This window comes from Notechis scutatus, chromosome 2 (genome assembly GCF_049901735.1).
Source record: "Notechis scutatus isolate UNSWTSFEM ecotype Mainland chromosome 2, rNotScu1.2, whole genome shotgun sequence".
Classification (NCBI taxonomy): domain Eukaryota; kingdom Metazoa; phylum Chordata; class Lepidosauria; order Squamata; family Elapidae; genus Notechis; species Notechis scutatus.
The window spans coordinates 164,189,981-164,212,877 of NC_142010.1; the positions used below are offsets into that span (position 1 = coordinate 164,189,981).

Here is a 22,897-nt window from a genome sequence, read left to right on the forward strand (position 1 = left end):
GGACTTCAAAAAAGCTGATTTCAATAAACTTAAAGAGAGTTTTGAAAGGATTCTATGGATGAGAATCCTCAAAGGGAAAACAATCCAGGAATCTGGGGAAACTTTGAAAAATGAGATTATAAAAGTCCAGTTTAGCACAATTCCAATGAAGAAGAAAAATAAGAAATCTCAAAAGAAACCAGCATGGCTGCACAAAAAATTATCGAATAAACTGAAAAACAAAAAAGACAGATATAAAAAGTGAAAAAAGGGGCAAATAACCTAAAGTAGAATATCAGAAAATAGCCTGAACCTTCAAAAATAAAATCAGGAAAGCTAAGGCTCAAAATGAACTAAGGCTTGTGTTAGGTATAACATTGATACCAAATATGGTTTGGGTGAATAAATATATAAAACTTAGATATCATGGTTTAAGTGCTTATCACTTTAAGCACACTGCAGCAGGCAATTAGCCGATTAAGGGTGCGGTTAGAAGTTACAATATAAGGAAGCATTAGAAGCTGGAAAGCTTACTGTGAGTTTACTGTGAGCTGGATGTAACTGTGAGTTACTGTGAACTGTCTGTCTGTCTGGCTGTAACTGTTACTGTGTGCTGCTGCGACTAACTGTGATTACTGACTGTGAGTGCCTGTGACTGAACTGTTATTGTTTGCTACTGTTTGCTGAATATCCAGCGTTTGTTTCTCTGGAGAGTGAAACCGGAGGAGGAGAAGATATCTTTATCGGCTGATAAAGATATTGCAAGGACTCTTAACTTGGACTATACTAGTGAGTCTTACTGGATGGAAATACTGTGAATGACTTAATGGACTGAATGACAATGCTTAAACTCTAACTGGATTAAAAACTATTTAAACTATAAACAGTGTTTGTGTTCAGTGTGTGTATACTCTGGGGCCCTTCCACTCGTTTGGCTTCCTGGCTTGACTACTGCTGCAATACTCTTCTAGGGTTAATCCCAAAACCCTAACATTGGTTATGGGCCCAGCAGCATAGTCTAACTAACCAGGATATAGCAGAGAGAGTTGGTGTGAGTTGCACATTACTGTAAAAACAAACTGTTTTAATTAGTTTAAAATAGTCAAAATATCTAAAGAGCAATGGCACAAGTAAATTTGTCACAACTGTCCATGATATCCAGGCTGGATGGAACAAACTATGTTTCATGGTCAATGAAATGTAGTTTACTTCTATGCAGAGAAGGTTTGTGGGACATTATAGCAAACCCACCAGATGTGAGTAGCTGGGATCCTGCTAATGATGATGATAACGAAAAGTTACAAGACTTTAAACTGAAGAATGAGCAGGCTTTATGCATCATAGGACTGACTCTCTGTGATCAGCAGCTTGTCCATATTCGTGGAGAAGAAAATGCTGCAAACTGCTGGGAGAACCTCAGGAAGATTTATGTTCGGGACAGTGTAGGAGCACATATAAATCTTACACGGAAGCTTTTTCGAACGCATCTTCAGAGAAATGGAGATATGTTAGTTCATTTAAACTGTATGAAGAGCATTTTCAAGATTTGCAAGAAAAAGAGCTTATATTTAATGAACTGCAACAAGTCTACATAATATTATCTTCATTAGATCAAAGCTATGATGACTATGTGACTTCGTTGGAAGTATTGCCAAAAGAAAGCCTCTCATTAACCGAGATTACAGGCAGGCTACTAGAAGAAGCCAGAAGAAGGCGTGAGCGTGACGAGCTGAGAGAAGATAAGAAAGAAGAGAAATTATCTTCAAAGCTTGAAAGAAACCAGCTAAGCAAAGTAAAGCACCTGGAAGAAGAGAATTTATCTTCAACAGCATACACAATTAAAAAGTGTTTTAATTGTGGAGGCAGAGACATTTGGCAAGATTCTGCAAAAAGAGAAAAAGCCAGAATGTAAAAAGCCAAAGAAAGCATATGAACTAGCCATGTTTAGCAACTCTGATGTGAAGAATAATTTATGGGTGGTTGACAGTGGCGCATCCCACTGCATCACAAGAGATAAGACAAAATTTATAAAAATGTCTACAAGCTCTCAACATATATCTCTTGCCAATGGCTGGAACCTGAAAGCGAAAGGTCAAGGTTTTGCACGTTGTCCGTACATAAACCAGGATATAAAAATGTTGTATGTACCACAACTAAAGTTTAATTTGCTTTCAGTAAGGGTATTAGATAAACTAGGTTATGTAATTACTTTTAAGGATAATAATTGCATAATTGAAAAAGATAACAAAAGGGTAACTGCAGCTTTAAATGGAACATTATATGTTTTAGATAATAGTAAGAAAGGGGAGGCTCAAACTGTATTTAATAATATAAAGCCTCATGATGAATGTATCCATTTATTGCATAGGCGTTTGGGGCATGTAAATTTTAAAATGCTAAAACATACAGTTGAGTTATCTGAAGGAATAAGGTTAAAATCTTGTTATAAATATTTGCGTTGTAATGTTTGCTGTGAAGATAAGAGCAAGGTATTGCCTGCAAATAGGCTAAATGGTTTCAAAACAAAAGAACCTTTAGAAGTAGTATTTGCAGACATAATAGGTCCAAAGAAACCCAGGGGGTGCAGATATGGGGTGCTAGATATATACTGAGCATTATGGACCATTATTCTAGATATGGGTTTTGCTATTTAATGAAAAGCAAAACTGAAACATATCAACATTTTTCAATTGGCTTAGGTTTGCTGAAAGAAAGTCTAAGCGTCAACTGATAACCCTGGTGACAGATAATGGCAATTAATTAATAACAAATTCAGAACAGACTTGGTAGCTGGAATAGAGCATAAGAAGTCTGCTCCATACAGGCCAGAACATAATGCTTTTATTGAAAGAAGAGGCCAAACACTACAGGCAATGGTTAGAACAATGTTAAATGATTCTGGGTTACCTGATTCTTTGTGGGGAGGCTACAATGTGTGCTAATAACATATTGAACAACGTTGTTAATACAACAACAGGTGAAATAGCATTCACCAGGTGGCATGGCAGGAAACCTGATCTAAGTTACCTGCACACATTTGGTGCACCAGCATGGGTGCATATTCCTCAACTCAAAAAAAAGGGCATAGAGGATTTTTCTTCTCCGCAAACCATAGGGCATATAGATTTTGGGAGAAAGGCACATTTGTTATGTAGGATATAGCTGATGGGAGAAATTAGAGGATGCAGCTGAAGATAGGGGATCCCGTAATAAAAATAAAGCTAAAAGCAAATGAACGGGATTGTGGGGTGTCGCTGACCCCTCCCCAACCAGCAAAACCTTTTCCCAAGGCGGGTGGAGCGCGGTCGTGTAATGGCTGCTGCCAAAAAGAAGCCTGCAGCTGGACAAGATTGCGCAGGAGGAAGAAGGTGAAAGTTTTTTTCTGGCTGAACCGGGACAAAGAGGAGCCTTTAAAACCTGGAAATTTGCCTTTTCTGTTGCTACATTGTTTCCCAGAAAGACTGTGCAAGCGTGCAGAAAGTTGTGAAAGGGAAAGTTATTTTTCTCACTCTCCTTCCCTACGGAATAGCAGACGGAAATCTGGAAAACCTGCTTGGGCAAAGAAGGTAAATAAACCTAAAAATTAAAGCCAAGGGGATAAAAGATTTTGGAACATTGGAACTAAAAATTAAAAGTTTATTGCTATAAGGGGGAAGGAAGAGGTAAAAATTTATTCTAAGACTCTATTGAAGAAGACTGCTTGAAGTTTTTAAGATTAGAAATCAATGACAATAAGGCTTCTAAAAAATCATTTTGAAACTGTCTAATTGAATCTCACCCCAGGAGGAGGGGGGGGGAAAGAAGAAGAAGAAGAAGAAAGTGTTAACGGAACAGTTTGTTCTGATCTGGATTGCTTTGTGACTTTCTGACTTTGGGATTTTTGGGGGATTATTCTTTGAAGGACTAAAAACATTTGGGTTGCTCTTTAAAAATAATAATAATAATAATAATAATAATAATAATAATAATAATAATAATAATAATAATAATAATAATAATAATAATAATAAATGGCATTATCTGTGCAAGAATTACAAATGGAATTTCAAAAGCTACAACAAGAGAAACAAGAAGGTAAGGGCTCTTTTGGATCTATCTTTTGTTTTTTGGAAATGGCGATTTTTACATACCAAGAAATACAAGAACAAGAGGACCGGGATGAAGAAGAAGAAGCCATCCTTAATGGACAAAAAATCATAGCTCAAAAGAACAAGGGGGGAAAGAAAATGGAGAATTTAGAACTTAAAAAAGCAACCAAGAAAGGGAAAAATAAGATGAAAAATCGATACAATGCCAGAAAGCAACAGAAAAGAGAAACACAACAGAGAGGGAAGATTCAAAAAGTGGAATTTGGGAGATGGGGGGGCAAAAAGATCAGAATTGATAAGAAAGGAAGGGAAAAAGGAAAGAGAAGCCATAAAGGTTTAAAACAAGATGAAAAAAAAAAGGCTTTTTTTCAGAGACAAAGGGTAAAATTTAAATTAAAAAATATATGATTCTGCAAAAATACATAAGATTGTATTGTAGATATTAGTACTTGAAATTGAGTTAAAAAATTGAAATATTATATGAGTTAATAATGTATTAAAGGGAATATATAAAATGTTTAAGAGTAAATAATAGAGTCTAATTTTCTGTGGAATGCTGTTCTGATCATACTATAAACTCAAGGTCTTTTTTATTTTTGTTTTATTATTTCACTTTGTGTTAATCAGAATCAGTATGGAAAGTATGTATTATTTCAAGTATTAAATCTAGGGGAAAGATAAAAGTTGTCATGCTTCAACCAGTGATTACAGGAGAAATATTGTATTGGAAAGAAAAGATAAATAGATAATTGAAGAAAACAGACAAAAGATACAAGTATAATTATTTAAAATGAGATGAAATAAATATAATAGAATTATGAGAGTGAATAGAGGAGAGAAAATATATAGAAAATACAGAATGTTAATTAAGATATGAGGTAGTATATTGAGTGAATATGAACTTGATTAATGTCTGTATAAAAAGAGGTAACCCGGGGTAAGCCGCTTTCCAAAAAGAAGTTTTAGGTATTTATGTTTTGTGTTTTGTATGTCCATGTTTGAATTAATAAAATCTTAGAAGAACGTAAGAAGAATGTTGGAAGAGAATAATGAAATTGTAAATAAGACAGATGGATATAAAGAATGTATACAATCTAAAGTAAAAGAAATATAATTCCAATAATAGAAGGAAAGGGAGAAATAAAGAGAAGCTGGAATAAGATATGAAGCTGAATAGATAAGGTAAATATATATATTAAATTGTGCTTGTATGGAAATGTGATAATTTGGAACTATTCTGTCTTTAAATAAGATGTTTTATTGATCTCTTCAGAAAAGATCTCTTATGTTATTACATTCTATGCTTTGTTTGTTTGTGTATTGTTTTGTAAAAATTAATAAAATTTGTTTAAAAAAAAAAGCATTGATGGGAGAAAATGGCAAGAAGGTGGTGAGCAGCAGGGAGAAAGCAGAACTGGTCAACTGCAGTCCAACCTATCCCCCCCCCCCAAAAAAAAAGCTGTAAAATGCAGATTAGTCATGAAAGTCCAAATAAGGAAGCAGCAGCAGATGGAAACTAATCAAAAAGAGAAGCAACCTAGAACTAAGGAGAAATTTCCTGACAGAACAATTAATCAGTGGAATGATTTGCTCCAGTAGTTGTGGATGCTCCATCACAGGAGGTTTTTAAGAAGAGACTGAGCAACTATTTGTCTGAAATTGTATAGGGCTCCCTGTTTGAGCAGGGGGTTGGACTAGAAGACCACCAAGGTCCTTTCCAACTATGTTATTCTGTAGTCAATGCTAAATAAAACCAACCCTGATTGTTCTTTGGAAGGACAGATGCTGAAGCTGAAGCTCAAATACTTCGGGCACTAATTGAGAAGAGAGGACTAATTGGAAAAGACCCTGATGTGGGGAAAGATTGATGAATAAAGAGAAGGGCTTGGCAGAGGATAAGATAGTTATATAACACCATTGACATGAATTTGGGCACGAATTTTCCAGGAGACAATGGAAAAGGGGGGTTATTGTGCTATGGTCCATGAGGTTGCAAAGAGTCAGACATGACTTAGTGACTGAACAACAAATGGTCCTAAACTCAGTTGTGGCAGCCTGTGGCTGATCTGACTCAGAAGCTACGCAAGTCTAGCCCAGTTAGTAGTTGGTGGGAGGTTGTGAGGAAATACTAAGGCTAGGTAGAGAAATAAAAAAACACCCAGAAGAAGACAATGGCAAGCCACTTTGGCATCACTGCCAAGAAAGCTGAATGGAGGATCCATGTAGCAGTTGAGAGTCAAGCTCAAAATTACTGCACTTTGCTGATTCCTCCCCCCCCCCCGAGAAATGTAGTAGGTAGTCCTCAGATTGCAAAGGCAATTGCCATCTCTAAGTAATGCAGTTGAAAAGTTCAATATCAAATCACTAAATTGCTTAATGATGGACTGCATGGGTTATTAACTGAGGGTCTCATGTGATGACATGGGAAGAAGTGGGAGTCCCAGGCAAAGAGGCCACTAGGCAAGACCTATGAGTGGGTGAGTGTTATGGGCAGATATTATCGAGCACGTGCAGGTATTTAGGTAGGGTGGGTAGGCTGGCAAAAACGTGATGGGAGGAATTTGCAATCTTCTGCTGGCTTCCCCACTAATTTTGTCAGAAGCCAACCAGGAAGTTGCAAATTGAAATTGTATGACCGTGCAACACTGCAACCATTATAATTGTGAGCCAGTTGCTGAACGCCCAAATCATGATAAAGTAATCAGGGATGTTGCAACAGATGCCTCATCTTCCTTGTTTATTGCCACTGTAATTTTGAATGGTTGCTGAACAAGAATTATAATCTGTGGACTACCTGCAGTCCTTGTGTTTGGTCATAAAAAACATTCTGCACAAGATAGTAGGCAACTATTTCTGTGACACCGCCAAGAAAACTTCATTTACATTTACATTTGATTTGATTTGTCAATCGCTTACAAGATACAGGTATAAGAATAAACATAATTTTGAATGCATGAGATAGATACTTATAAGAAAAATAAAAAACAATAGGACAGGGACGGTAGGAAGGGGGCGAGGTCAATAGTAGACAGTCTAAGATTAAAGTTTTTGGGGTTTGGGGAAGAAACCACAGAGTCAAGTAGAGTATTCCAAACATTGACCACTCTGTTGCTGAATTCGTATTTTCTGCAGTCAAGTTTGGTGAGGTTAACCTTGAGTTTGTATCTATTGTGTGCTCTTATATTGTTACGATTGAAGCTGAAGTATTCATTGGCAGGTGGGACATTGCAATGTATGATTTTATATACTATATTTAGATCGGACCGGAGGCGGTGTAGTTCTAGGTTTTCTAGGTCTAGAGTTTCAAGTCTGGTGGCATAAGGTATTCTGCAATGAGTAAAGGAACAGAGAACTCTTCTTGTGAAATATTTCTGGACTTTCTCAACTGTGTTAATATCAGATACATGATATGGGTTCCAGACTGATGAGCTGTATTCAAGTATAGGTCTAGCAAATGTTTTGTATGTTTTAGTTAGTAGTGTGATATTACCAGAGAAGAAGCTATGTAGGATTAGATTAACAACTCTTAATTTCTTTTTAGCTATGTAGTTACAGTGGGCTCTAGCACTTAGATCATTTGAGATGAGTACTCCAAGGACTCTTTAAACTTGGCTTCAGGAAAACTTTCACTTTTCTTTTTTCGTGTTGATTTGGGAGCACCGAGAAACCAGTTAATATACTTAGCAGGGTATTTCCAGGACTATTTCCAAGCAAACAGGTAGGTCTCAATGGACTCAACAGAATAAGCATGCATAACATTTCCCCAAAACTACTCTTGTGGTACTTTTGAATGATTTACTTTCCAACTTAATGGCTTCCTTTTCTGGAGACCACTATGTGGACTTTTCGGTGCAGTTGGGGCCATTCTGAGTCTTGCTCTTTTTGTCGCTCAGAAGCAGTGAGGTAAGGTCCAGCAGTTCAGTCAAGCTGCCAGACATTCTTCTGCAACCATTATGCTTTCTGTGGCCAGAGACTTCTTAAAAAAAATATTAGCAGGCGTTGTTACTGGAAATGGGTGGGATGAACAGTGGAATGCTAATATCTTAACAATATGCAAGAGAGCAAAATTTAGGGTAATAGGGATCCTGGTGGTTTGATTCTGGGACACTAAATAGCAGAGAAACGGCTTGCCTCATGAAGATACGGCTACTAGACTGCATAGCCACTTCTCCAGAATGGTGTAAGGATTCCTGCACTGGGCAGGGAATTGGACCAGAAGACCTCCAAGCTCCCTTCTAACCATCTGATTCTATGTTTCCAAGATCACAAAAAGGTCCTTAAGCTGCATGAGTTTATATGCCAAACACATCTGGAAACCTTCAGTCCAGACAGAGGTAAACAGCTGAAGATGGTCCCTGCCATCTCCTCTAGTATCCCTTGTTCCCTGCTCCCCAGGTGTGAAGTTGCAATCCACCACATTGGAAGCCAGGCATAGAGAAAAAGAATTACTGTAGAATCATGGAGAAGACCCTGCACACTCTCCCAATAAAATGACTCTGGAAACAGGAAAGTGAAGAATTAATGGAATCAGTTTGAAGAACTTCTGACAGCATGCTGGCTAAACCATCTTTAAAACAAAATGAAAAGTCCACCTTCCAATTTGGCTTGTATTGGCAAGGGCTAAAAAATGGCCAGAGGTTCAGTTGAGGCTCAATGGGATTGGGCATTACATTATTAGTTTTGTTAGTCTGAAAATATACACATATCAGGAAAGAAGTTTGCTATTGAAAATTGAGCATGCACAGGTATAATCATACCTTTAAAAAGTATTAAAAGCATTAGTAAAAATTGAAAGAAAAAATAGTTCTGAGAAAATGTATATGACAAAGCAGAGTAACCTGAACTTTAAAAAGGGCTTCTAAGTAATTCATTCTTCCTTACATATGTACATAAAGATGTACATAAAACTTGTTTATATTAGGCACAATTGCAAGAATAAATATTTGAAACTGTTTTCAGTTTGTTTTTCTTTACTCCTCCCCTTCTGCCCTTCGATCAACAGGCCACCTTTGGACAGTAAGCCAGATGAGATTTCACCCTACTTTTTGGTCAGATAACTGGTCCAGATTTCTATATAGCTATTTGATCAGTAAGGCGTGGTATAGTATGGCTTTCCCGATGGAGGACACAGCAAATTAGGGTAGTAGAATCATTTAGGGAGGACAGGCAATGGAGACCAGGATATCATCAATACACATTTGAAGAAATTGCTGATACATCTCTTTTCATTTTATTTTTAAAGAGATAAGCAGCATTTAGTGGCAGAATGCAGTGTACTGCAAACCAAGTGATGTTTGCTTAATTCTTTTCATTCTGACTCAGTAGCAAATCTAGTAGTGGATATTATTTCTAAGTCTGCATAGAATTTCAATCAGTGGAATACCATTCAGAGTATATTCATCTCAGATTAAGCAGAAAACTTGAACTTCCAAAAAGTCCTGCACCAAAATTTTCTGAATAGCAAATTTACAAACCATAAACTTAATTATCCCTTAATTAATTAATTATGCAATAATGTTTCAATCCTTCCCTTTTTTCCTGAGATCTCAACTGCATCCCCAGTTTTATTCCCATAAAAATTTTATGAGCTAGATTGGACTGAGAGTAATGAGCATTCCACAATTGAAAGGCACAAATATTGTGCTATACTGGCTCTGTTATTAGAAAGTGAAATTGTCTCCTGAAATTAAGAGCTAGAGCATGCAAATCTGATAAAAAGAGCTACATGACATTAGCATTAACCTATAGAAATTATTGTATTTAAAATGTATGGAGGAATCATCAATTAAAAATATTGGAAAGGTGGCTTAGATATGGAGGTCAGTGCCATTAATAACTGATTGATAGCAATGACTGTCATACCTTGAACATGGAAGACTTATATGTGTTAAATATAGATAACTGTATGTAAGAGAGAAAAAAGGCATTATCTCTGGTGTTCTCCTTGTGGATTTCTAGAACACATCTGGTTAGTCCTATTTGACTTAGTTAGGCTTACCTGATCTATTGAACTAGAAACTGTCAACAAGATTTCTACATTCAGTGAACCCTGGGGATTCTATCACAAACATGTTCATGTTTATGTTGCAAAGAGATGACCAAGTTCTCCAACCAAAAGATATAAAAAATAAGGCCACTTGGAGTGCAACGAGGCCAGCACCAGCAACAGTTAACAGTTATTCCTGCTGTTAGTTTTGATTATGCTTTTATAGTTGATATACACAGTTTAAATAAATTCCTTTCTCATATAAAATTTTGCTTATTTAAATCAGCTTAATGATTTTTTTAAAAAGGGAATGTTATTTCTTTTATTTGCAATATTAATTCCCAAAATTGCCTCTCGGCAATGAGCTTGCACAATCAAACTATATGCGTGTAGTTTCAAGTCAAACTCAACCCTAGATGACTTCAGGGACTTGCCTATGTAGGTTTTTTGGGGAATGATATGGAAGTGGCTTGCTGTTGCTTTCTTGCGAGATGTTTTTTGATTTCTGCATCTAGCCTATAACCTGGTTTTCCAATTTTAGAATCCCTCTGAGGGCATCTATACCTAGATAGCATTAAGGATAGATTTCATAGATTCAGTGTAACTTCTGGATAACTGCAGTATAGCTGGATAACTTCTGGATAACTGCCCTATTGCTATCCCAAGAGTGGTAGATGACTGACCAATGATTAGGGCAAAGAGGGAACATGCTGAGGAATTCTGAGGTCAAATCAGTGGTGACTTTAGATCCACACTTCATTCCTTTACAAACATACTGTATGTTGTCTTTGTTATTTTCTCCTTATTGAAGCCAATGGGAGCAAAAATAAAAACAAAAACAAAAAACCACTTGGCCTTCTGCTGTAGGACACATGACCTTGGATACTGGTCTACCCATTACTTTAACGTAGTAGTGTTTGCTATCTACAGAATAGTGACAATTATAACATCTATAATTATATTTCCTGTTCCCCATTTTTTTTAAAAAAAAACCCGTTCTGCTGCAGCATTTTATAAGAATGCAATAAAGTGGTGATGCCTTTTATCTTATTTTGGGAGATATAATATCCAAAAGTGGATTTTCATTTTCATGCAATAAATAGCAGGTACCAATTGCTTATAAATAAGAATATGTTGCTTGGTATGATTAGTTATATACATTTATACCATTTGGGCCTAACCCTAATCAAACCCTAATTTGATAAAGGTGTTTATCAAATGTTTAATAAAATTATTTTAGTTCAGTCAAATAGTGAACCTGTGTCTCAGTCTCATTTTCAAGAATGATAATTATTAATAGTGGACAACAACATGAAGGAGAGATAAACACACATCAGTAAGTGTTTAGATCAAGCCCCCACCTCCTCAACTCTTCAGTGTATCAACCCTTCATGGAGCTTTAGATTGTGCATCAATTTGAAAATATTGATTATATAAAAATAATACCATTTTAACAGTATTACTACCAATAGTGGTACTAATACCTGTACTAATACCACTTACTACAACAGCAATGACATCAACTCCTTGATGTAGCCCCAGTGGCATGTTGGATAGTCTCATTAATTGTTAGGGATCAATATTGACCACTTTGTGGAAACCTGGTTTAGATCAATGTATATTTTCAGTTTAAAAAACCCTCCTTGGGAAAACAATTTTTCCATCTTTAATGTTAACTCAGGAAGTTACACTGTAGATTGCTGGCTGGGGACTTCTGGGAATTGTAGTCCACACATAACAGTGTTGCATAGGTTGAGAAACACTGACCAAGACTACATAGTAGTCTTGCTTCTTCCTGGAGTCTGACACCTGTCAGACAACTATAACACATATCAGATTTATTACAGTAGATGTTTTCTTTGAGTTAATTTTTTTACTAATGACTGAGATTTGAAGCTTTGGTATTTTTAACTGGAGCATAGGCACTGTTGCTTTGTCCTAACATGCCCAGCTGATCTTCACACTTTCCTGGTGGATGCAAAGTAACTGAGTTCCTAGCTGATGGCATCTTTAGATAGGTACATACTGCAAACATGGTTTTGTCATACAAGAGAAAAAAAACATGCTTTTCTTCTTTTTTAACATTAGGGCAAGCACTATGACATTCAAAAACTAGCTCCTTTTCTTAGCTGATCCTACTAAAAGTATTGTGATACGGTTCCTATTTGGTTCTGTCAGTCATGTGAATCAACACACTTCTGAAATAGCTGGAGTTGGAAGTACCAAAAAAGCATCTCACTGCAGCTTTTGGGTGATAACCCTTATTTAGAATAACTAACAGTCTTCAAGCACTCATGATCCATCTGAGTATCTCTAATATTATAATCTTTTAAACACATGCAAAAGATGACACATGCAAAGGGTTCACATTTTTCTGTTAATTGAGATGCTATTGCCAGAAAGAGCAGACAAGGCTAAACCAGCATCGTTTTGTGGAAGTAAATTGCTGGCCATTTGTTGGCCTTTCACTTTCAGAAAAGACAAAGTTTCTGAAAACAATGAATTCAATCTGCATCTGTAAAGCCCTGTGATTGGGGAATATCATTACATGCAGACCTTATAATTTTTCTGATCTTAAGTACATTTTTTCCCCAATTCCCCCCCACCCACAATGTTTTCAGGCGTATTTTACCACACTGTAATTCGGGTATTATAGTATCTATATTTCATATAGACAGAAAAAAGTACGAGTGAAAAATAGCCATTATAGATGCAGAACAAAATCATTCATTTTCTGTCGTTTAAATTGATATTAACAATCCACATAATAGTTAAAGGTTGCAAAGATTAGTGGATCACTCCAAGCTGGTTATGCCTACCCATTAAGGCATTGTTTCTTGCTTTTTCAGCAAAAGCATACAGTTATTAGTTGGAAGTTATTATTTTTATATATTTGAGGAAAATAAAAGATTGCCTTGCATTGAAAATGAATATAGTTCTCATGAAATGTGCCACAGCAAGAAAACAGTATGATTTTGCAGACAAAAATATTCTTAATTAAAAAGAAATGTCATTCTCATACAATTACACAAAACTAAACATACTGGATGAAAAACAAAATGAAACAGACACGACATATCTACTATCTGTATATAGTTATAAAATATGGCTTATTATTCTTGATTCTGTATTGTGAGAGATGAATTGTTTTTAAATATGTACATCACTGATATATGATGCATTAAAAAGTGAACTAAAAAAATTACATTTGATATGCAATGTTTAGCTTTACTCCCATACTTGTCTCTCTGTAGGGCTCTAAACGACAGCATGAAGAAAAGGAAAGAAAAAACAACAAGTAAGCTTACAGTGACAATAGAAGAAATATGAATCAAAAGCAAATTGATGATATGCAGAAAAAAGTATTAACAGAAACTATTTCAACTCCCTGAAGCAAATGAAGTTATTTACATGGGTTGTTTCTATTTGAGTATAAGTCACATATTTATAATAATAAATGAAGTTGTTTTCACCTCATCATCGGCTTTTTGAAAGAAAAAAATCAAAATTAGAAACTGAAATTGAAAGTATCATGGTATATATCCATATATAAAAATATTTAATGTATATTATACTGGTAAATATTTTTTTGTTAATTACATCATCTGATGCATAAATATTGAAATCCAATTCTGTATTAACATGGGTGTTTCTCTTTGTGGATATCATGTTAGCTTTTTTCAGCCATAATATTCTGTATACTCTTAAACAAACAGTTGTTTTGAGAAACATTTCAGAAACAACGTCAAGCATTCTAAGTGCCGAGCCTGATGCAATTGGTAAAATACTGTTTGGATCCAAGAACACTTCTTAGTCTAATCAGAAAACTTCAGTGAAAGCTGGTCTTAATAAATAGAAATGCTTGGAATAAACAGATTAGCCGTCAACAATGTTGAAAATCCAATTTCATTTTACTGAAGGTTATTTCTGAGTAGTTTGGAGAACTGGCAAATACCACCTCTGACTGGAGATTTTACAGTACCCTTCCCCTGCCACGCCCACCAAGCCACGCCCAAGAACCAGTAGTAAAAATTTTTGAATCCCATCACTGGATTGAATGTTTTATTATATAAAAATTTTGCAGGGTTTTTTTGAGACATTTTGTTTAGTTTTGACGAAAGATAGAAATATTAACTGTAGCTATATTAAAGTGTATGATTGATTGCACATGTATGCACTATACCAGGTGGTGTAGTCTTGTTGGATTATTTGAAGTAGTTTCTCATATGGAATAACATTGACAATTTTTTGTTTTCATACCAAAATAACAGGCTCTGACAAACTAACTTAGTATAAACTGGCTGTTTTTTATAACTGCTGTTTTTCTGCTCTAAAAACCCATGTTTTAAAGAGCAAGTATACTTCTACTACAGTACTTATATTCCTCTCTAGCTTTATTCTTACACAATTCCTGTACTTTCCACACTGTTCGACTAACATGGTAGCAGGAAGAAGCTTATGAGAAATACAGGTGGTCCTCACTTAACAATGCTAATTAGGAACAGAAGCTCCATTGTTATACAAAATGGTCGTAAATGGGAAAAAATATGATGTGCTACTCGGCAAGGGCAGTTATGACTCTCCTGATTATTGTTGTTACTATGTGAGTTATTAAGCAAGGACCTCACTTGACTGTGACTTGTGACTTCTTGCCAACTTCCCTGTTGATTTGCTTGTTTGAAGCTGAAAAGGAAAGGTCACAAATCACGATCATATGACAACTGATAAGGAGTGGTCATACAATGTTCAGTGCTGTCATATGTTTGAATGGTCACTGAGTGATTGGTTGTTAAACAAGGGCCACCTGTAGATGTGAAAAGTCTCTTGTCTGGCTTTCTAACTCTTTCCAACGTACTCATTGTAGTAATATATTCACAGGCATCTTACTAACTACTAATTAATCACTGAATACATAGTGACACTTCTTTTCTTGCACCTTTGAGTCAGTCTTGACTCCTAGTGGCTGCCTGGACAAACCCTTTTGGTTTTCTTGGTAAGATTATGGAAGTTGTTTGCCTTTGACTGCATCCAAGGGCTGAGAGAGAAGGCCTGGCCCAAGGTCACCCAGCTGGCTTCGTGCTTAAGATAGGATTCGAACTCACAGTCTCCTTGTTTCTAGCAGAGTTCTTTTAACTACTACACCAAACCAGTTCTTAGTGACACAAGACTCATTAGATATGTACTGAAGGACTAGAACTCTGTGTAATATTTTAACATCCTACTTTTAATTTCCAGATGAATAGAAGGTGCCTGAGAAAAAAAGAACTGCATTTGTAAACATTTAAAAAATAAATAAATGTAGTGTTGCCTGATCAGTCATATTTATTAAGAGGGAGTAACGGAGCTCTCATAAAACTTGAAGGAGTGCACAGCCATTTTTTTTCTAGAAAAAAAGGAGAACAGTAAGTTCCTTTCACTTTCCTTCATGGCAGAGTATGGGAAAGTCATTACTGTCTTTTGTTGAATGTAATACAAGCAATAACATAAGTTTGCTTACTGTTCCTTCTCACTAAATAAGGATCACTTTAACCTTCACAGCCAGGTGGTAATTTACTGAAAAGAAAATATGCAAGATCAAGGAGGAGGAGGAGGAGGAGGAGGAGGAGGAGGAGGAGGAGGAGGAGGAGGAGGAGGAGGAAAATGAATTACAAAAAAAAGGCAACTTCCTCTTCCCTCACCCTTTGTATTCCACACAAAATTAGAATTATGATTTTTTGGCATCATTCTAGTTTTCTCTGTTTCTTGATAACAAGCAGTGAATGAGCTATGGTTCATCAAGCAGTTCACATTTATCTCCTATGATTGTAAGAAGAGGTTTCTTCCAATCAAATCATGTTAATTACTTAAGCAGTGAAAAGATTATTGAGTTATTATTCAACAATCTGCAAATGCCACTATTAATGAAATATAATTATCTTGAATAAATTGTTTTATTTCTTTTTGATGTGGTTATCTATGACTTTCATTCCCAGTAATGTGTACATTACAGTGGACATTGACTTTGGTTGGGGCATGACTTTAGTTGAGACTAAGAGAGTGAGAGAGGAGACTTCTATTTCTCTAGGGAGGAATCTACCAGTCAGGATCCACTCTATCTTGATCCTTGGGCTTTCATGAAGTTCTCATTCTGATCTCTTCCTCCTGAGCTGCAGTGTGTTGGAAAGTGTTTCAGTCAAGCAGCAGTGATAAAAGCAGGAGACAGACAAAATGACACTTTTGGCATTTATGTAAAATGTTATGATTGGGAAGGAAAGTGTTTTGTCCACAACTGATTCTTGCAAGTTCAGCTAGTCACAGCTCCTGGGTTGTAAAAATACTAATGGTAGAGAAAAGTTTAATTTTAGTATTTGCTTCTTGATGAGGTTCTGCCTCCCATTCAGAACAGCTATTGAATTAGTTGAACAAACAACTGATTTCATTTTGAGAGGGAAAATGTGATTTCATCTCTTGTACTACTGCCTCAAGCTCCCAACTCCAACCATCAGCTTCATTATAATCAGAAAATCATTTGTATGTGCATGTGTGTTGCTTCTCACAAATATTTTTCTCCTTTGTACAGAACTCTCTATGAAGGCATTTTTGCTGTAAGGGTCTTTAGATTTCCACCCCCCTCAAAATGATGGTCATAGATTTTTCAAATGTATTGATACTTCCTCATACCAATTTCTATAAAATATGGCCTATTTTTTACATAATTAAGATAGTTTACTTTATAATGTTAATAACTTCTCTGCCCCCGCAGAGGCTCCTCTGAGGCTAGGAAGCTCCCAAAGATGGGTGGGGGCAGCAAAAAAGCAAAAAAAAAAAGAAAGAAAGCCACACCCACCCAGTCACATGGCCATGCCCACCAAGCCACACCCACAGAACCGGTAGTAAAAAAATTGGAATCCCACCACTGATCTGGAGTATCTTTGATATTGGTCATGTTCTTTCCTGCAGCTAGATATTATACATTAGATTAATGCAATGACAGATGCAAAGTTTGAAAGTTAAAGTTCTTTGAAATATATTTTAGTTGAAATTTTTTGTTTATATTTAAGTCATGTTTCTTGTCTTAGGACAATTGCAGAAAACTTGTTGGAATTCAGAATGTCCTTTGGTATCATAATTCAGTTTAAAGCGATCCTGAGGAATGAAGAAGAAAGTAGCAGATAACAAGACCCAGGCTTGCATTTCAGGAATTGTGAATAAAACTGTCCTAACCATAATAACCATCTAACCATAATTTATTTATTTATTTATTTATTTATTTATTTATTTATTTATTTATTTATTTATTTATTTATTTATTTATTTATTTATTTATTTATTTATTTATTTATTTATTTATTTATTTATTTATTTATTTATTTATTTGATTTGCCAATTGTTTACAAGATAATAAGTATAAGTGTATACATAGTTGTGAATACATGAAATGGGTACATATAAGAAAAATAAAAGAATAAGATAAACAATAGGACAGGGACGGTAGGCACGTTGGTGCGCTTATGCACGCCCCTATAATACTAGAAGAAATTTCTATCTTTTGGTTTAAGAAATGTAAACTGGGGTGACAAACAAGTTTGAGGTATTAGCTGCAAGGTTAGGTCTGGTTAACTGCCCTATAGCTGAATCTATGGAGTTGGGGGATTTTCCTATGACCATTATTACTGGATGATGCACTGTTCATTCATTACTGATGATGCACTGTTTCTCTCCTTTGCCAACTCTTGTCAGGGGTCTGGGTCTGTTTAGCTGGAGCCCAGAGGTCATTATTAGATTAACACTATCAAGAATTTTTGTTTCAGAACTTTATTGCTCCAGATCACTATCTTTCTCCTAGACATTGTTACATCAGTGACTAAATTATTCTCATAGGACAGTTTGGCAATCAGGAGAAATTATCTTTCCTAAAGAAGGAGTATAGACAGGAGATTTTTCCATGTAATCAGTTCCTATACAGAAAATAAGTCTCAGCACTAAAGAACATAGTACTGATTTCACATAATTCTTCTTTAGAGAGTTGCGGGATTGATCTATAAAACACTTGTATAAAAGAGATAAAACTGAATATGGCAAAGAAAAATATAAAGTAACTATGAGCGAATGAATTGCAACAATTCTCAAATGAAACCTCAAATAATGTCTTAAATATGTAAAAATCCATCATGCCATTATTTCCTTTTTGGGGAAAACAATGTTTTGCAAAGTACAGAAAATAATTAAGGAATAGTAAGCCAAAGAAATAAATCACGAGGTAAGAAAAAGGAATGGGAATAAATATAGTTTGCAATAGCACCACTCGTCATATCTCTGTATACCTTCTGAGCCCTACAAATCATTCTTACTTCACCACATTCATACAACTGCATGGTAAACTGCCTTTTGTTTTTAAACATATGAATTTCATTCAGCCATGACTTTTCTCAATCATTTTCTTGTTTCATTCATACTACTTCTCTCTGAAGACTCAGGCTTTATACATTCTCTCTATATCGCCAAACCACTTCCATTTACTTTTTTCATATTAGTCATTCATCCTTGCATTACATTGATCCAACATTTATTCACTCTTCACCTTTTCTTCTTGTTTTACCCTATATTCTTGTTTTCCCATTGCATTGAACTTTTAGATTTCCCCAGCTCTAACTGTATACAATTAAGTGGGCAAAAGCACTTTCTCATTTAAAGCCAGTTTTGTTTCTTTTGACAAATATTGACAAATATTGCAATATATCCACATACTATTCACCAGCATTCTGCTAAAATACTTTAATTCATCTACATTTCTTTGTTATTTTCCCTGCTCAGTATTAAATAATTTGCTAAGCATTCAATTTATGCTTTCAATTCATGCTTTTCTTCCATCATATATTGCTCTTTTTTACATTGTGCTAACAACTTTTGTGCAAAATATCTTGTAGTTCCACCTGATCGCTTTTTCATATGCTTTCTTTATATATCAATAGCCATGAAATTAGCTTTCTCACATCTATATCTTTCTCTTCTGAGAAGCAAAAATCTGATCAGTTCATCCTACCTGACGTAATGTCCCAAAATTTGCAGTTCCAAAATAATTATTTTCTTGGAGCATTATCCTTTCTTGCTCCATTCCACCAAGACCTGACCAAGCATATTTAGCACAGTAATCTCCCTGCAGTTTTGCATTCACTCTTTTGTATATCCCTTTGAAGCAGTAGAATAATCAGGCACACAGTCTTCACACAAATATCAAATAAGATGCACAACCATTTCCTACACAAACCACCTCCATATCCCAATACATCTCCCAGTCCCACTGTAATGTTTCTCCTGAAGCCTTCTCACAACTTTGAATTCCTTTCATCTATTTTTTTTTCTTGGGCAATAAAATTTAAAGCATTTGTTTGACTTTGATTTCTCCACATATTATTCTCATACAAATCTTTAAAATACTCCCTCTGGTGTTCTGCCTCTTCAATTTCATCCTAAATTGTTTTTAATTCCATTTGTTCTGCTGCTGGCTACTTGTTGCTCTTTTTCTTCCCTTTCAAAACCATTAGAACTAAACCTTGCTCTATATTTTTCTGCCTCTTTTAATTTAATTGTTCTCTTTGACTCCAAATTCAATTATCTTTGTTCTCTTTATATATGTCTTTCTCTCATTCTTATTTTTTTCAGTATGCATTTTCCCCTCTTGTCCACAGCCTATTTTTGTCCATCATTCCATCAAGTATTATTTTTTTGCTTTGTTTTGTTCCCCATAAGAGTAACAAACAGCTTGAGTGCTTTACTTTAGAGTAACTGAACAGTTTCAATGCTATTCTGTAGAATATACAACCTAGATTTTAGTCACATATTTAATCTTTGTTGCTAGGGGACAGCATATTTCCCATGATAGATTGCCTGGTATACAAACTGGTGATTTCATTCCTCTGAGGGGGCATGGAGGGAGGCCAGCACGCATTGCCTTCTAGGTGCTGGCACGCGAGTGCGTGCAAGTGAGCGCGCACACGATTATTGGCACGGGAGCCAAAAAAGGTTAGCCACCACTGACCTAGGTCGTGCCGACATGGCACTGCTAATAAACAACCAGATTTTTCTTGCTAAATGGTTCGAGGCTCCTGCTTTTATTAGCACATTGGTCCGAATCCCGACATCAAGCCAGCTCTCCCAAAACTAACCGAAAACAACAGGGATTCCTGAGGACTCTCCACTTTCTCTCTGATACCTGGGGTGCATGGAAAAAAACTCAGGCCACCATGGCAGAGGGCAGACTCTCTGAAGAAAGTCTGTTCCTGACAACCCAGAAGGAGGCAGATCCTACTCCCATCCAGGGAACTCCAGGAACCCAAGGGCAGCCATCTCTGACCATCCCTGAGACATCCAGGATGCTGCCTCAATGACCAAAGCGGAAAGGGTTGAATATTGGTGGAAAAAAGTCCCAAAAGCAGCTGAGGCCAAATTTCCCCACCCTATCTCCAATCATTTGGGGAAACCCATAAGTGAACTAGGACGACTGAAGTGTATGAAGGAGTAGGAAGAAGTCAGAACCCCAACATCCCTACTTGGGACCCAAGGTGAATCCCTGGAGTAATTGGGGGAGAAATTCAACCGAGCCACCCTTCGCAATGAGGGGCAGTCGTTCTGCCCAAAACAAAGGGGGAAAGAAATGGGGGGGTTTACTATCAAACTCCCCAAAGGGAGGGGAAGCCAAATCCAACCCACAAAGCTCCAATTAGCTAGCCTAAGTTTAAACTGGAGCTAACCACGGAGCAACACCGGGGTGCCCATGCTCACCCATCCGCCCAGAAATGGGGAGGCAGATGAGAACGCAGCCCCCCTTCACCCACCAGAAGGAAACAGCCTGAGGCTGCCGCCAGTGGCTGCTCCATGCCTCAAGCTAACGGCTTGGGGGGGAGAACCCTCTCTCCACGAGCTAGAGCTGATGGAGACCGCCAAGCGCAGGCAGATGGGGTCCAACAAGATGAGGGAGTGGAAGTGTTGAACGAGTGGCTCAGATTTAAAATTTATTTTTTTAAAGATTTAGATTTTTTTAAAATGTAATGTAATTTATTTATTTTTTTGAAAAAAAAAATGGTTTTATGAAGGGGTTTTTTTTGGTAATAAATTGATCTAATTTTTTACTTTTTGAGTCCTTTGTTCTTTTAAAAATCAAGAACAGAGAGAAAAAAATAACAAATGAATAAAAATAAAATACAAAAAAGAAAAAACACATTTAAGGCCCCAGTTACCCAGGGAATAGAAGGGTTGATGTTACTTGCATCTTACGAATGAATTAATTATAGACCTTGTAGTGCAATTGCAATAGAATGGAATTTTTTTTAATTCTAAAATTTCAAAAATCTATTTTTGAAAAACAAATGTAATTAAAAATTTAATATTTTTAAAAGATCAGATTTATTCAGGAATTTATTTATTTATGATCTTTTGCTTCCTCTTGAGTTAGGACTGAAATATGCAGTTTTGCACTACTATTTCAGCTGCTGCGTTGAAAACTGTTTTTCTGCCATTCTCAGCTGTTGTGCTGCATGTCTTCTGATGCCATTCTGTCCTGATACCATCCTTCTCTGTATCCTTCTCCATATCATGCCTTCTCCCTCTCCACCTCTTTTTCCTTCCTTGGCGTCTTTCACAGAATTCTTTTCACTACGTTCCAACCCTTCTTTTCTTGCATTCCCTTTCCATTCATTCTACTGACCAATCTGTTGCATTCACTTTTCATTCATTCTGTTGCAAGATGTATATTCTAATTTACACTGATCTAATCTATCCTTAGAATTCATCCATTCTCTTACTAATTTCATTACTAATTTCATTTTAATTTCACTCTAGGTTTTTTGATATCTTTCTATCCGCCTCTTACATATTTTTTCTATTTTCCCAAGATCTACTCTTGATATTATAAAATAGCTATCTGTTTCATATTCAGAAACTCATCATTCTTGTATTTTTCAGTACTATCACTCTAAATCTTTTATTATAATCTATCAACTGTCTCATTTTAATGATTCTTTTTCATCTGGGTGCATGAATAAGCCATCTACTCAGAACAAGTAAACATTTTTCTATACTTCAAATGGCATTCTTGGTTTGTCCAAATGATCCATTTTTTTTCCATATTCTTTTTCCTCTCAGAATATTTCCTGTTTCTCATTTATTCAAAATATTGCATGGTTTTCTCCATCTGTAGATTTTTTTTATTGTCACAATTTACTAAAGTATTAGAGACAATTATTGCATTATATGTATATAGATTCCTCCTTTCATTTGCAATATAAAATAAACATGGGTGACATCAATTCATACTTTCTGATATATATTTGAACTCTTATAGTTAAACTTATACCTTTTTGCATGTCTTTGAAACCTCCACCCACTCCACAAGAGCAGGTCATCTTCATTCAGATGATTGCATCCTTTCCCTTTCTCCTAAGTTTCATAGACATACTTTTCTTCCTCGTGTCAGTAAATCTATGCTCTTTACCATACTTAAAAATGGTTAGGTTTCCCTTCATTTGTTAATAGAAATGCAAAGGCTAGGCTAGGCTACACTATGCTATGCTATGAAGTTGATTATGCAGCCTTCCTCTTACACTGAAGTAGTAATGCTGGCTGGAAAATTCTGGGAGTTGAAGTTCACCCATCGTAAATATCTATGGAGATTCTCAGTCATCAGTCAATCTATGCACTTTGGAATGAACACCCTTCAAATGGTATGGGAGTATGAACAGATTTCCAGAAAAATTGTAGACTACAGGTAGCATTTGAGCTTCAGTTTGAGATGCAGACAACACAGACTCATCCCCAGCAGCCTGTGCCTGTGTTCAACAGGGAAGGGACAGGACAGAAAGCATCCTGC

General features: G+C 36.1%; 1 protein-coding gene and 2 long non-coding RNA genes across 26 annotated transcripts in view; 2 read left to right on the forward strand and 1 right to left on the reverse strand.

The window, feature by feature from the left end:
- The window catches only part of LOC148132381 (uncharacterized), a 31,753-nt gene extending 17,511 nt beyond the window's left edge, over window positions 1-14,242 (forward strand). The window contains exon 4 of the long non-coding RNA XR_015747928.1: window positions 13,308-14,242. This is a non-coding gene — a long non-coding RNA (uncharacterized LOC148132381). The remainder of the gene's footprint in view (window positions 1-13,307) is intronic.
- Window positions 1-22,897, forward strand: part of LOC148132379 (uncharacterized) — a 531,004-nt gene that overhangs the window by 182,375 nt on the left and 325,732 nt on the right. The gene's annotated exons all lie outside the window — the stretch shown is intronic.
- Window positions 1-22,897, reverse strand: part of ADGRL3 (adhesion G protein-coupled receptor L3) — a 573,686-nt gene that overhangs the window by 12,885 nt on the left and 537,904 nt on the right. For 10 of the 24 annotated variants that reach the window (XM_087957259.1, XM_087957267.1, XM_087957255.1 and 7 more), the window contains one exon: window positions 13,294-13,311. The exons of 9 other annotated variants lie outside the window; for them this stretch is intronic. In XM_087957259.1, the coding sequence (XP_087813385.1) occupies window positions 13,294-13,311 (18 nt within the window). Of the gene's footprint in view, window positions 1-13,259; window positions 13,312-22,897 lie in introns of all 24 variants that reach the window. 5 more of the 24 variants (XM_087957279.1, XM_087957280.1, XM_087957264.1 and 2 more) reach the window with 1 other exon arrangement.